Here is a 14657-nt window from a genome sequence, read left to right on the forward strand (position 1 = left end):
ATCTGTATAAGAGGACCACCACGTGTTAGACTGAATATATTGTGATAGAGAAACAGGGAAGACAATTAAGCCAGAAAAGGCAGGGGAGGTGCAGTCATGCTAGGGCAAAGGGCACTAGTGAACAGGATGTGTAGAAGGTATGAAGCTTGTCCCCTGATGTCAGGGAGACCACAGCTATCAGGCCTTCCTGCATGCTGTGTCATGAGCCTCGAGGCCTTACCAAAAGTCATTTCTTCCAGGATACCTGCCAACCTGCCCTGATCAGCACCTGCTGCTTGTGATCTATCTTTCCGTGCCTCCCTCCCTCCTTTCTTCCTTCTTTCCATCTTTCTTTCCTTATAGGGTGGGGAAATGTTGTTATTTGTTTTGAAGCAGTCCTCATTCGAGGCTTGAGCTATCCCCCTGCCTCCGGTAAATTATTTTTTTAACCTGTATACATACTACATCCCTTTACTTTCTGGTCTTTTTCTAATTTCCTGTGTCTCTGTGACCTCCTTAGACAGTTAGCACTTGGGTAACCAAGATAAGGGCTTTCCCTTACCCTCATTTACCCTTTTTTTTTTCTTTGTACTTTTTCTTTTTCCCTGCCTTAACTTCATGCTTAGTTTGGTATTCTGGCTACAAGCACTTAGTAGGGCCAGGACTCTAAATGCTCTGCACTGTGGTACGCATTTCCACATCAGAAGTGGAGCAGACAGGAGTCCTGTGCTTTGGGAAGTCCATTTTCTATTAACTGGTGATTATGTAATTACGAGCAATTCCACCTCCTTGTGCCTTAGTTTCTAATTTGTGCAATGGGATTAATAATCCCTTCCCTGCCCTCTTTAACTTTGCTAGTAAGGACACTTAGGTATAATAACATTTTAAACTGTAGCAATGTAGAAAACTACAAAGCCTTCATTCTGAATGCTTTTTGTATGCATGACAGTCAGAAGTAACCCACCTTTCCTGTGTTGTGTCCCCACCCCTGCTGCTGACCACGTAGAAGTTACAATGATGGGTAATGGGAAAAGAAGAGGCCTTTCTGTCTTTTAAACTGCTCAGACATCAGGCTAGCGCTCCAAGATTACCTCATGAGCATTATTTCAATTACCAGCTTACCAAGGCCGTTGCTAAATGAAACTAAGAATTGGTGGTGGTGGTGGTGGTGGTGGTGGTGGTGGTGGTGGTGGTGGTGGTGGTGGTGGTGGTGGTGGTGGTGGTGGTGGTGGTAGTGGTCGTAGGCTGGGCAGAGTAGGCCCTGGCTGTCTGCAGCCCTCTGTGCCTCACAGACAGGCCTTTAGGGGCGAGATGAAAAGTAGCTTGTGTTGCTCCAGGCTGGCCCCCTGGGCGAATAAAAGAGTGCATTATCTGAGACTAAGTAGTCTCTGAAGAGTTCTTGTTGGAGATTGACGACCACTGTGCTAAGTCCTTCCAGTTCAGAAAAGTGGAAAGCAGTGTCCCAGGGGCTCTGTCAGTGACAGAGCCTGGGTTGTCAGAAGGAACCATGGCCATAAAAATACCAGCGGAATTAAGAAATGGGCTGTTGTCACTGGAAGCATGGTTGAGCACCTGCTGCTCTGGCTCAGCCAGTGTGTGTGCACACTGTGATGTCCCCACTTCTCAGGCCTCACTTCAGCTCAGGGACCAAAACACGATGGCTTTTTTCTCTTATTTACTGCATGGACATTTACTGAGCTGGGTACAAACCATATTCAAGCCCTGCCAGGTTTCTGGGGCTTAGAGACCAGCCTGATGACATGAAAGATGTTAGCGTGAAGATGTCACACTTACTGGTGTGGCAGCGATGTGAGGAAAAGGTCCTGTCATGGAGTGGCTTGTCTGGGGTGCTCTCAAAAATTGAGGTAAATGTTGGCTATTATTAAAGCAACAGGAAAAGGCTTTATGGCCAAGGGTATGAACTTAAAGAGATACTCCAAGTCCATGTACAGGAAGGCAATGGGGGGCGGGGGGGTCCAGCAAGGGAGAAGAATTCCCCAGGCAGAACAGTAGTAGTCCCTGAGATGGGGAGTAAGGAGGTGAAGGAATTTTCTAAAATTGACTGCATGATGACTGCAGAGATCTGAACACACAAAAGCCATTAAGTTTGCATACCTTACATGAATGGCATATATCTGAATTACATCTCTATAGTCTTTTAAATTTCCAAAAGAAGAAGCAGAAACATCAGCAACATTTCCTGCAGAGGAAGAAGAGCAAGGACAATCTGGTAGATCTTCAGTGCTGGAGGGTAGGGAAAGAAGAAACTGGTCATTTGTTAGGGCTTGAACATATGAGGGTATTGGACTTGCAAGGTACAATGGGAAAACTGCCACATTTGCTGCTGTTAAAACATAAGCAAAAGGATACATGTTACACACATAGGGTTCTGGTACCCTCGGTGCTGCCTGGGCACCAAAAAGACTTCCGGAGTGACTTTTTCCCTGGGTAACCTGGGAACAGAGTCCACTGTATGTTGAAGAAAGGCTACTTATGAATATAAAGGCCCAAAAAGTAAAGAACAAGCAAATGGAGAGGAGAGTTGTCACAAGAAGCTCAGGAGGGGGAGAAATGGAAGGGGTAACAGACCTGAGTACAGTTAGAAGGAGGAGTCAGTTGTGGTGCAGCATTGTAGTAGGATGAGTGTAGTTCATAATTTATTAATATTTCATAAAGTACTGAATGAGTTCAAGGCTTCCCAACAAAAGAAATGATGTTTCAGGAAGCTAATTACTCTCACGTGGTCATTATAGTCTGTGTCCATGTAGTATCACATTGTATCCCATAAATATTTGCAATTATTATGTGTCAAGCATTTTTTTAAATGAAATAAACCTGAGGATAAGTTGGTGGAAATGGATGTAGGCTTGGTTCTCTTTGGCTTGGCCCTGACTTATGAGAGGAGAAATGGACTTTAAACCTTGACTTCTGAGGGCCTGGGAAGGTGGCTCAGTGGTAGAGTGCTTGCCTGTATTAATGAGGCCCTGGGCTCAATTCCTCAGCACCACATAAGCAGAAAAAGCCAGAAGTGGTGCTGTGGCTCAAGTGGTAGAGCCCTAGCCTTGAGCTGAAGAGCTGAGGGACAGCGCCCAGGCCCAGAGTTCAGGGCCCACAACCAACAAAAAAAAAAAAACTTCTGAGATTTCTGCAGTACATGAAGAATGAAGAGTTCCAGAACAAAAGTTGGTTTTGTTGTAGTATGCCATTTGCTGTTGGTGTTTTGTGGCTGTTCTTTGCCTCTTTTATCCCAGTGTTTCTTTGTTTCTAGGACATAGTCCGGCGTGGAGAGATCATAGACAACGACATGGAGGACGAGTTCTACCTCCGGCGCTTGGACGCAGGGCTCTTCATTCTCCAGCATATCTGCTACATCATGGCTGAGATCTGCAATGCCAATGTCCCCCAGGTACAAGGGGCTTTCCTGGATGGACCTGGCCCTCCTGCCTCCTTCCTAGCCACTTAAGTAGGTAGAGATTGAGGAAGGAAGTGAATCCACACTCCTCTCCTGAATGGAATTCCTTCACTCTGTGGGCTCTGCTGCAGGGGAGGCAGTGAATGAATCCCAAGGCTGTAATCTGGTTTCTACCAGAATACAGGATCCTTTTTCTCTTTCTTTTTCTTCCTTCCTAGATTCGCCAGCGTGTTCACCAGATCCTGAATATGCGGGGAAGCTCTATCAAGATTGTCAGGCACATCATCAAGGGTAAGTCAGACGCTCCTGGGCTTCAGGCTTTGGGGAACTGGAAACTACAAGGGTGCTTGCCAGCCGAGTCCCTGTCAGCACTCCTGGTGATAGGAGGTTCTCAAAGTGGGAATGTCTAAACCATTTTGCTGTGCCAGTCATCTGTGCGAGAACCAGGGAGACTAACCTTGTTTCTTGCCCCTGCCCCTCCATTCCCAGAACTTAAGCACACAACAAGTGAGAAGCACCAAGGCTCAAAAATACTTGTGGGGTTTTTTTTTTGGGAGGTGGGGGGAGGAAGGGAGGTTGTTTGTTTTTGTTTTTTGTCCGTCATGGGGCTTGAACTCTGGGCTTGGGCACTGTCCCTCAGCTCTTCAGCTCAAGGCGAGCACTCTACCACTTGAGCCACAGCGCCACTTCCAGTTTTTCTGGTGGTTTATTGGAGATAAGAGTCTCATGGACTTTCCTGCCCTGGCTGGCTTTGAACCGGGATCCTCAAATCTCAGCCTCCTGAGTAGCTAGGATTACAGACGTGAGTCACCAGTGCCCAACTGTTAAAAATTTTTAAAGAAGCCGGATGCTGGTGTCTCATGCCTGTAATCCTAGTTACCCAGGAGGCTGATATCTGAGGATCATGATTCAAAGCCAGCTTGGGCAGGAAATTTCATGAGACTCTTCTCCAATAAACTAGTCAAAAAAGCTGGATGTGGCACTGTGGCAGAGCACTCGCCTTGAGCAAAAGAAGCTCAGGGACAGCACCCAGGCCCAGAGTTCAAGCTCCAGGACCAGAAAAAAAAAACTTAAGGAAAGAAAAGGCAAAACAAAGACTCTAGTTTTTTAGGGGAAGGGAAAAAACAAATTGTTTAAATAGGGATACAGGTGGACCCATTGCAACAATGAGATGTACAAATCATTATGTCGAAAAAAGGTGGCTCAGTGGTAGAGCGCTTGCCTTGCATGCATGAGGCCCTAGGTTCAATTCCTCAGCACTACATAAGCAAAAAGAAAAAACCCAGAAGTAGCGCTGTGCTCAAGTGGTAGAGCCCTAGCCTTGAGCTGAAGAGCTGAGGGACAGAGTTCAGGACCCACGATCAGACCCAAAAAAAAAAAAAGAAACATGAACTTTACAACTTTGGCGAGGGGGGGGGGGGGGGATTGAAAGGGTTGGGAAGGGGAAACAAAGGAGGAGGCAACAATGCTTGATGCTTGATAAGAAATATACTCATTATCTTGCTCATGTAATTGTAACCCCTCTGTATGCTATGCTCACAATTTTTTAAAAATTCTAGTTTTTAACTGCAAAAAAAGAGAAGGAAAGAAAACAAGAATGTCACAACTAGATTTGTAAAAATCTGGAAAGCAGTGTTTTAAACAGTATGGTGTGATAGAAAGCTGCCTGCCTGCCTGCCTGCCTGCCTGCCTGCCTGCCTGCCTGCCTGGGGTCCCAGCCCCACCTCCACCAGCTCTGTGGACCCCAACACTTCACTTGCTAGAAAACAAAGAAAGAGAGCTCAGCCAGTATAAACATCCCACATCTCCTGCCCACCCACAGTGGTCCCGAAATGCTGCTGGGTCTTTGGCTAGACCTGCCCTGGCTTCAGTGGCCCTAGACTATACTCCATCTGCAGTGCATTCCCACCCCCCAGGCCACTTAGGCACCAACTAGAGAAAAGCACAGACAGAAAGATGTGGTAGGTTTAGATGTCATAGTACTGATCATGCCACATTTACATCCCAGATGGGCTGGGGGACCACATCCAGACCTTTGTCTCTCTGGCCCTAGTTCTATCCTTTACTACGATGAGCAGTTGGGCTAGATTGACTCCTTGCAGGTGTGAAATGAAAAGGAACAGTAACTACACACATAACCAAGTGAACAGTGCCAGGGTCTGCATCCTGATTCTGCTATTTCCTGTTACCTCAGGTAGGAGATCCAGGTCTCCATGCCTCATAGAATTATGGAGGATTCAAGGAATGATCACAGCATATGGGAAATGTTTGACCCTTAATAAGTTCTCAGTTACTGCTGGCTAGCATGAATTTTCAGAAATGTCATGGTAATTATCATTATTATCAGTGAGACATAGCTAAAGTCTTGTGGAAGCCTTGCCAGAGAAGTGGCACTGAGCTGTTCTGCAGGACTGGGATTGAGTATTCCAGGAAGGACAGTATGAATGAAGGCACCTAGCTAGGAGTCACATATTGGTGCCATCCTCCCGGGCCAGAGGCATGGCACCCCTTTTGCCTGTTCTGCAGATAGAGAGTTCAAGACTAGGCGGTGACATGGGCTCTTTCCTCCTGAGAAGGAAAGGGAGCAGAGGAAAGCTGGGAAAGGCCCTAGTTCCACGTCTTCCATCCATGGGGGACCCTGGTAGCCTCCTTCCCAATCTCAGTGTGAGATCCAGCTGAATTCTGCTAGTCCTTCAGCCACCTGTGGAGGGTGTAGCTTGGTGATTTGCAACTCCAGCTTTAAATGCCATTTACTTCTGACGCCTACATGTTTAATTAGAACATCTTACTACCGTGGGCTCTACTGCCTTGCATTTAGTCTTCTCCCTGCACCTCCATCCCTGAAACCAAAATAGTGAGCTTTTGGGAAGGAAAAAGTGTTGTCAGTGGTGCTGACAAGTAGTAGGTGGGTGTTTTTCTTTCTTACCTGTACCTTGCAAAACATAAGTAATGATAAGTCCTTCCCTTCCCAATTCGTCTCCCTATTGCCTGTTTGAAGTACTGATTGTCCTCAACACTGAGCTGAGACTTGATGCAACATAGGAACCTACACCTGCTCAGGTGTTATTTCTTTCCCACGTTTTGCCCCTCTGTTCTCTCCATCCCCACATCCCTTTTCCAGGCAGTCCTGCAGCAAGTCCTGCCACTTCTGCCTCCAGCTCAGTCTCGACTCCATGTGCTCCTCTCCATCTGTTCCCCCGCCCTCCACCCTAGCACCCTGTTCATTTCTGTCTGAGCCCTTATCACAGTCTGTAATTGTTTCTATTTATGCGCTCCCTCGTTTGATCTGTCTCATACATTCAAATGTAAGCTGCATGACATAGAGGCCTTGTCTGCCTCACTCAGCATGTCTCCTCAGCTCTAGAGTGGTCAGTCTTGTAAGAGCAGTGTAAGAAATATTGTAAGCATTTGCTGGATTCAACCTCCCCCTTATGTGAATTTAATGTGGCAGACAGTTCCTAGACTCCTCGGGGCACTAGGCACAGTTGAAAGGAATTATGATAGGTATTGAAGGTATCCAAAAGGGTCACCCAGCACCTGACCTCGGAGTTTACAGTCTACTGGGGGGACACTGATGTATCTGTGAGCAACTATAATTGAAGGGAATGAAGCACAACACACTACAGTGACAAGCCAGGCATTGCCCAGTGCCAGGCTCTGCATCCAGTGCTAGCGAAGTGGAGCAGAGTGAGTGAGCAAGCCCTCCCCTCCTCCTGCCCACCTTTGAGCCTTCACAGTCTAGAGGTTATAATGTGCTAAGTGTTGCTTTGTAGTTGTGAACCATGCACAGCCCAGGAGGCTGGGTGTAACAACCCCTCCCAGAACTGCCAAATGGCGCTCAAGATTAAGAGGGAGAGAGGGATGCTTCCAGGAAGACACAGCCAGGCAAAACAGAGGCCTAGAGACAAGACAGGAGTTGGTGGCCTTGCCTAGGACTCCAGCAGGCAGCACGCCGCACATGGAACATCAGGTAGAGAAGGGGTGCTGACAGGCACAGTTTGTGGGTTCGATTGGGTGCATCGTGGCTTTGGGGTCCAGTTTGTGGCTGCACCTTCTTGTTAGCCAGTGGGCAGCTCAAGAGGTGCATTTGAAGGCAGGATACTACGTGCCATTTCTCATCCCCATCCTGACCCATGGGCCAGCTGGGGTGGGGGAGAAGCATTTCCATGGGGTCTGCAGCCTGCACAGTGTGGCCACAGCCAAGCCACTGCTGCACACAGCACGGGAGGACCCTCAGAGCCCATCACTTGGCAATGTGAGAGCAGTTTTGAAGCCAATGGGGGGATGAGGCTGCAGTGTGGCTGGGCTCTGCTGGCCACCTCTTTCTCCTAAAGCTCACCAGCTCTCCTGTCTACCCCTGCTCCCCACCCTTCGCTTCTTTGCTCCATCAAAAAGCCTGGTGGAAAAAAAAGCCTCATAAAGAAAACCAGCTCATCATCCTGTCCTCTTTGATTTTAATTTTGTTTTTCAGTTTGGGCTGCTTCCTTTTTTTTTTTAACATACTAATTAGATGCAAGCTTTTTTTCTTTGATTTTATGGCCTACATATTTCCTAAATTTTGCTGGCAGGATGACAGCTGATATATCCCCTGAGGTCTCAGGAAAACGCTGATTAGGCAAGCCCAGCAGGGGGACTTTTCCCGGGATTTTCAGTCCCCTTCTCATGATTTTCCTCCCTCCTCTTCTGATTTTTTTTTTTGGGGGGGGGGGGGGGATGCCAAGAGATCAGGGAATAATTGATGGCTCATTAAATTCCTGCTTTCTGTAGACTGCTTACTCGGCGCTCCCGGAGTCCAGCCTTCCTGGAACAGGCCATGGCCCTGGGCCTGCGGACTGTGGACCCTCCCAGGGAACTGCAGTCTGAGGACACAGAGGGCAGGGCTGACACTGGGCTCTGCAAGGACAGCAGCAGCCTTTAAAACTTTTGGCACAGAGCAGGGCTCACTCCATCACTGCTAATCCTCATGAGGGCCAGGCTTCAGGGTTCTCTGTACCAGCCCAGAAATCCAGAGTCCCACGGGTAGAAGGGTTCCTCACTGACAACCTAGAAAGCAGGGTGGACTTCATTCTGCAGTCAGGAGCCGAGACACTCAGAGGTCAAGCACTGTCACCCATATCACTAGTCACATTGGAAACTGAGTGCAAACACAAACAGAGTTGTACATGGAGGTAGCTCCATCTTGGTGAAAGGCAAGCTCCAGTTGTGCCTATTGGCTTGTGCATGCCTACACATTGTTAAGAAAGAAAAGGAAACTAAAGAGAACCCACTTGGCATTGCAGGAACCCAGTATGCTCCCCAGAGGCCCTGTTCTCAAGGGGCATATAGTCCCCTCACAGGGTCAAAAGCAAAGTGAGGTCAACACTGGGAGTGGAGGTTGCAGGAATAAAGGAGCTTGAAAAGGGTCATGGAGAAGGATGTTGTGGCAGAAGGACTTGGGTGGGTTTAGTATGGTAGCAGGTCCATGGTTTAATCAGTACTGTCTACCTGAAGAACTTTTTTCATCCTGCAAAACCAAAACTCTAGACCCATGAAACTCTCTTATTTTGGTCGGTGGTGGGGCTTGAACTCTAGGCTTGGGTGTTATCCCTCAGCTCTTCACTCAAGGCTAGCGCTCTACCACTTGAGCCACAGTGCCACTTCCGGTTTTCTGGTGGTTTATTGGACATAAGAGTCTCACACTTTTCTGCCCAGGCTGGCTTTGAACCATGATCCTCAGATCCCAGCCTCCTGAGTTGCTAGGATTACAGGTGTGAGCCCACCAGCGCTGGGCTCCATGAAACTCTTGACTCCCAGTTTCTCATGATCTCATTACCTCATTCCCTGCATCCCTCATAGCCCTCTCTGTGACTTTGATGCTCTTAAATAAAAAAGTGGCTCTGTGAAGCACACAGACCATGCATGAGTCAGGGTCAGCTACTGGACTGTAGCTGTAGGGTGGGAACTGTGGTCTGGGGGTGGGCGGTGCTTCCCACTGCGTATGCCTGTGCAGTGTTACAGCAGAATGCCTGTCTAGTCACATAGGTATTGAGTCAATTAGAGTGACAGGTGCCAGGGAGTAGCCAAGACTATTTGCAGAGGAAAACATGGAGGATTGCTGACTCAAAACCCCTTCACCACTGGTAGGTGAGAATGAGCCAGAAGCCCCGTGCTTTATTATAAGAACATTTGAAAGTGGGCTGTGCTGCTCTGATGTGCTTGCATTTTGATGGCTTGAAAATCTCTCCTTGGGAGCCCATTGACGTGTATCTCCATATTGCTTTGGACCTTGATAACCTCAGCCTTTACCTCAATCTTAAAGTTGCCGAAGCTAATGGAATTGATCTTGTAATGCCTGTGATGTGTGCTTCTTAGGGACATGTGGATGTATTTAGTGAACATGTAAGATTAGTGCTTGGCTTGCTGGCTCTTGAGTCCCACACCCAGTTCTCACAGGGAGGGCACTCCTGGTGCATGCCTAGGACAGAGAGGGAGGAAAGAGCTGCCCTGTGAGAACCATGGTGGTAAAAATTCCCGGGCTCACATGCAGAAAAGTTGTGGATTGGCATGCAGGCCAGACTCAACTCTTCTAGCCTTGTGGGATTGTGATGGCCATTCAGTGCTTTATCTGGCAGGACCATGAGCAAAAATTCCTTCTCTGATTGTGTTCACTTTGAGAACATTCCTGAAGAAAATTATTCCCCTCAACCCAGCAGAGCATTCTTCTCCCAGAGAACACCTTTAAGTCCTCCAAGTCCATTGTTGTCAAGAAGGAATGTATAGAGCCAAGAATCTGCCTGTCCTGTCTCTATTTTGTGGCTATTACTACATCTTCCAGGATTTTTCAATGTGGAGACACTGCCCTTCCTTTTCCCTTCCCTCTGCATTTTTAAAGGAGAAGCATTTAAGGCTTCAGGTCTAGGACTCTGACCTAGCTGTGAGCTCTGGTCCAGGTCCCTGCCCTGGAAAACAGCCCACTCTCCCCCCCACACCATCACCAGCCTCCTGTCCCCTCCTCTCCTCTTAACATAAACAGAACAGCTTGTATTCCATGTCTGAATAGTAAACCTGCTGCCTAAAGTTTGCTTTAATATTTATGCATTCGGCACTGCTGCCTGGTTTTGAGCTCCATCAAAGCCTTTATTCTAAGAGCATTTGAGAATGCTGGAGAGGGGAAGGGAGTTGTGCGTGCCAACTCCTCATCATCCTCTCCCCACCATCCTCATCTACTCTCTCCCTACCCATAAGTCTCCCTTCAAAGCATCTCTCCTTTCCCTCCCTTACATACACACATACAGAGAGAGAGAGAGAGAGAAAGCTCTCAGATAGAACAGAGAACTCCCCAAGACCTCTGGGAGGAATCTGTTCAATATTTATCAACTACTACAGCAGCTATAATAACCAGAGGTAGCTGGCACCAACAAGATCTGCTCCAACCAAGAATCTCCTCTAGAACAAAGGATGGGGGACCGGGACCTGGTCCTAGAGCCGGGCACGGGGGGGGGGGGGGGGGGGGGGTAATCCTGCAGGAAACTGGGCTATTACACCTGCTTCTCTGTGCCTGGTTCCATGGCTGGTTGGCTGTGGGACCCTGGCCAGTCACCTGGCCCTCAAGAGTTGCAGTCCATTTCTGACAAAGCTCTGCCAGCTCCGTATCCAGGCTTCTTAAGAGAATGAGTTCCCAGTAACCCACCCCGCACCTGTCCTGGCCACAGGGACTCCTCACCACAAGAGTTCTGTTAGGGCTGGCCTTTCTCAAGTTGCTGTGGCTTTTGAAGGTTCATACAGTGGAGAGAGAGAAGGTAGGGTATTGGGTAAGAAAATACCACTTAGCCCTATGCCCAGTGTCTTTGGTGACCTTAGACTGCTGCCTCAGGGCCTGGGGTTCAGGTTCCAGCTCTTCTCTCAGTTGCCTCAGTTCTCTAATAGCCTTGTGTCCCACTCTGAAAGCAGGCTTGGAGATGTTAAACAAGGCCACATCTATAAGGGTAGCAGACCTTGTTTCTAGTTGCCTTTGGCTGGCTCTTTTTTGTGCATCCTGAGATCAAATCCCTCCAGGGAAGCTGGCTTCATTGTTGGAAAATCACTGACCCAAAGGTTCTGACTTTTCTCAGTGTCTCCTCCTACCTGACTCTAAGGAGACATTAGAGCTGTGGTAGTTCAGTCCATTAAGACTCCTGCCTGCCTCCGAGGTACAAAATGCTCTGCTAGTCATTCTTTGTCTCTGGGAGGCATGGACATCACTCACCTGTGAGGGGGAGACCAGGCCCATGGCCTGGCAGATCTTTCCTCCAGGCTGGAAGGGAGGCATCACAGTCATCTGCTGTTGGAGGTGATGGATGGTCCTCACACAGGAGGAGGGGCTCCAGGGGGAGGCACACAGCTGGCACATGTCTGAATCCCAAATCCCAGTTTCTAGCACATGTCCAAAGTAATAAACAGGAAGAAGAAGCTGGAGCAAAATTATTCTCCCAGCATCAGGATAGGGTGCTCACCTCCTCTGTCTCTTGAGTCTGTGGATCTGGATTAGCAGATGTTTTCTAACACAGAAAGAAACCTCCTGCATGAGCTCCATGATTCTGTCTCACACCAGGCCCTGGCTGGCATCAGGGGGCAGAAATGCAAGCAGAAAGCTTATTCACTGGGCCTCACTACCAGATGGCTCCCAGCCAGGCTGGGCTAGGAATTTAGCTGGGGAAGGCTCCCATAAGAGAGGGACAGCACAGGATGGCTGGGAAGTTAAGCCCAGGGTTGGTGGAGCCTGAGCAGCCTGCGCATAGGATCAGAAGAAGCAGTCTCCTGCAATAGCCTTGAAAGACAGGTGGGACTTGTCTGCCGTTCACATTGTGGGAAGAGGAGGCTGGGGAGGAAACTGAAATCTCTCGAATGTCTGTTATTTGCCAGGAACTTCACACTCAGAGGAGACCACCCAAGGTCACTTAGGATTGTGAGACTCAACCTGCTTGAGCTGTGCTGTCTGTCGCCTCTGCATGCCACCCTCAGAGGGCACACGCAGCCCAGTCCCCCAGTCCTTTCCTCTTTTTTGCTTTTTTTTTTTTTTCTTGTCGGTCGTGGGGCTTGAACTCAGGGCTTGGATGCTGCCCCTGAGCTCTTTTGCTCAAGGCTAGTCCTCTACCACTTTGAGCCACAGCATTGTGTCCTGTTTTCTGGTGGTTAACTGGAGATGAGTCTCACAGACTTTCCTGGCTTTGAACCACGATCTTCAGATATCAGTCTCCTGAGTAGGCAGGAATACAGGGGTGAACCACTGACGCCCAACCCATCCCTTTCCTCTTACCATGTTCTTTAAACCTGCAGGAAGCACAGAGCCAACTGCTCTTCCCACCCCATTTCCTAAGCCAGGCACCAGTGTGGGGAGTGAAAAGGCTAATTACTGTACTGAACAGCTGGTAACTTGAGGGTCACTTGAGCCTGGCTGGCCCCTAAGAACCCCTTGACAACTTGCAGACCTCCTTGCTGCCCCTTCCCCAGTCAGACCACTTGCACTTGCTTGCAGTGTGCAGCAAGTCACCCCTCCATGAGGCCTCCAGAGCCACCTGGGATTTTTTTAGTTGTTTGGTTACTCTGAATAGAAATAGGCTCTACCTGAGCAGAGCTATTCTCTCCTTCTCCCTCTCTCTCTCCCTCCCCCCCACCCCCTTTCTCTCCTTCTGTGTCTTTTCTTCTCCCTCCCTCCCCCCTCCTTCTCTCTTTCTTCTTTCTCCCCTAATGCTTCAGATTGGACATGCCAGATATGTCCTCCTCCACAGGACTGTCTCTAGCCCTTTATAAATTTTATGTTGTTTTAAGATAAGGTCTTGCCATGCACTTATGCTGGTCTGGAACTCATAGTCTTCCTGCCTCAGCCTCCAGAATGCCAGGATTACAGTGCTGGCCACCCCCTTTCCCCCAGCTGACTTCCAACTCATGATCATTACTCTCATCTGATGCTGGCCTCAACCCTACGGTTTTCTATTTAGAGGGACTGGGGTGAGCCCAACAATTTGCATTTCCAGTAAGTTCCACCCCCTCATGATGCAAAGGCTGCTGGTGGGGTCCCCACACAGAGAGCCACATCCTAGAAGGATGCTTGCCCAGTAATCACCTATCTCAGTCCTCTCGTGCTGCAGAAGCAAAATATCTGAGACTGGGTAATTTACAAAGAACAGAAATGTTGCTACCTTTGGTGTCCAGTGAAGGCCAGAAGGCCAAAAATGCTATGTCCTTGCATGACAGAGTGACAGAAAGGCCTCCCTGACTTTAATCTCATCCATGAAGGTGGGGGTCTAACTTCCTCCTCAGGGTCCTGCCTCTGAGCACCACTGCCCCAGGCAGTAAGTTTCAATGTAGATCCTGGGGGACACAAATGTTGGTGCACAGCAACTGTGTTTGTGCTGAGTGGATTAGTGAGGGGTGAGGGGAGGATGTGCTTAGGCGGAGAATGTAAACATAGCCACAGCAGGGGCCTCAGATCCAGCCTGACCACCCTGTCCTGTTCCTAGAATATGCAGAGAACATCGGGGATGGCCGGAGCCCTGAGTTCCGGGAGGCGGAGCAGAAGCGCATCCTGGCCTTGCTGGAGAACTTCTAGACCTTCAGCCAAGCATCGGGGACCCTCTCATGCCCTCCCAGAAACCATTTTAAACACTGCACAGCTGTGTAGCTTTGGACAGATTAAAGCTAGTTTTGTAGCCCTGAGCTGGCACTGTTTGTACCATCTCCCCACAATTGCAGGACTCGTCACCACTGTTGGCCTCACCCCTGCCAAGGCTGCAGGCAGGGCGTGGACTGCGTGCCCTTGGATGGATGCCTGGAGCATTGTTCAACCCCCAGCCATCAGATTCCCCTGGGGGCTGCTAGCTCTCAGTGGTCCCCTCGGGGGCTCCACTCCCTGAGCTTCCGATGGCGGGTGAGATGGGTGGCCAGCTGATGCCTCACAGTGCCACTTCACACCTGGACTCCAGCACTGGCGTGTGTCCTCACAGCGTTGTATCTTGAGAGAGGCCACAGCCACATACACTTACTCCATTAAAGGTTTGTTGTTGTAATTGTCCGGTGTGGTTAATAGTTTTCAATTTCTGCCTCATTTATAAACGAGAATGCATAGAATACCCAGGTTCCATCTGTCTCCAGCTTCAGGCCTATGCTGGAGGGGTCTCAGAATACATTCTCCTCAGACAAGGGGCGACCACTGCACCGCTCACACAGTGCCACTTCAGAAAAGTGGCATCAGGCTCATGTGCTGGTGTCTTAAGCCCTTGGGCACCCAGCTCTAGGTGGACAGGCCTGG

At 49.0% G+C, this 14657-nt stretch overlaps 1 protein-coding gene across 2 annotated transcripts in view; it reads left to right on the plus strand.

Moving 5' to 3' along the window:
* Positions 1-14418, plus strand: part of Ctnnbl1 (catenin beta like 1) — a 155191-nt gene extending 140773 nt beyond the window's left edge. For both annotated transcript variants that reach the window (XM_042694653.1, XM_042694652.1), the window contains exons 14-16: positions 3248-3385; positions 3610-3682; positions 13870-14418. In XM_042694653.1, the coding sequence (XP_042550587.1) occupies positions 3248-3385; positions 3610-3682; positions 13870-13958 (300 nt within the window). In that variant the 3' untranslated portion in view covers positions 13959-14418. The remainder of the gene's footprint in view (positions 1-3247; positions 3386-3609; positions 3683-13869) is intronic.
* The last annotated feature ends 239 nt before the right edge of the window (positions 14419-14657 follow it).

Source organism: Dipodomys spectabilis, unplaced genomic scaffold (genome assembly GCF_019054845.1).
Source record: "Dipodomys spectabilis isolate Male_0828 unplaced genomic scaffold, ASM1905484v1 ptg000175l, whole genome shotgun sequence".
NCBI lineage: Eukaryota > Metazoa > Chordata > Mammalia > Rodentia > Heteromyidae > Dipodomys > Dipodomys spectabilis.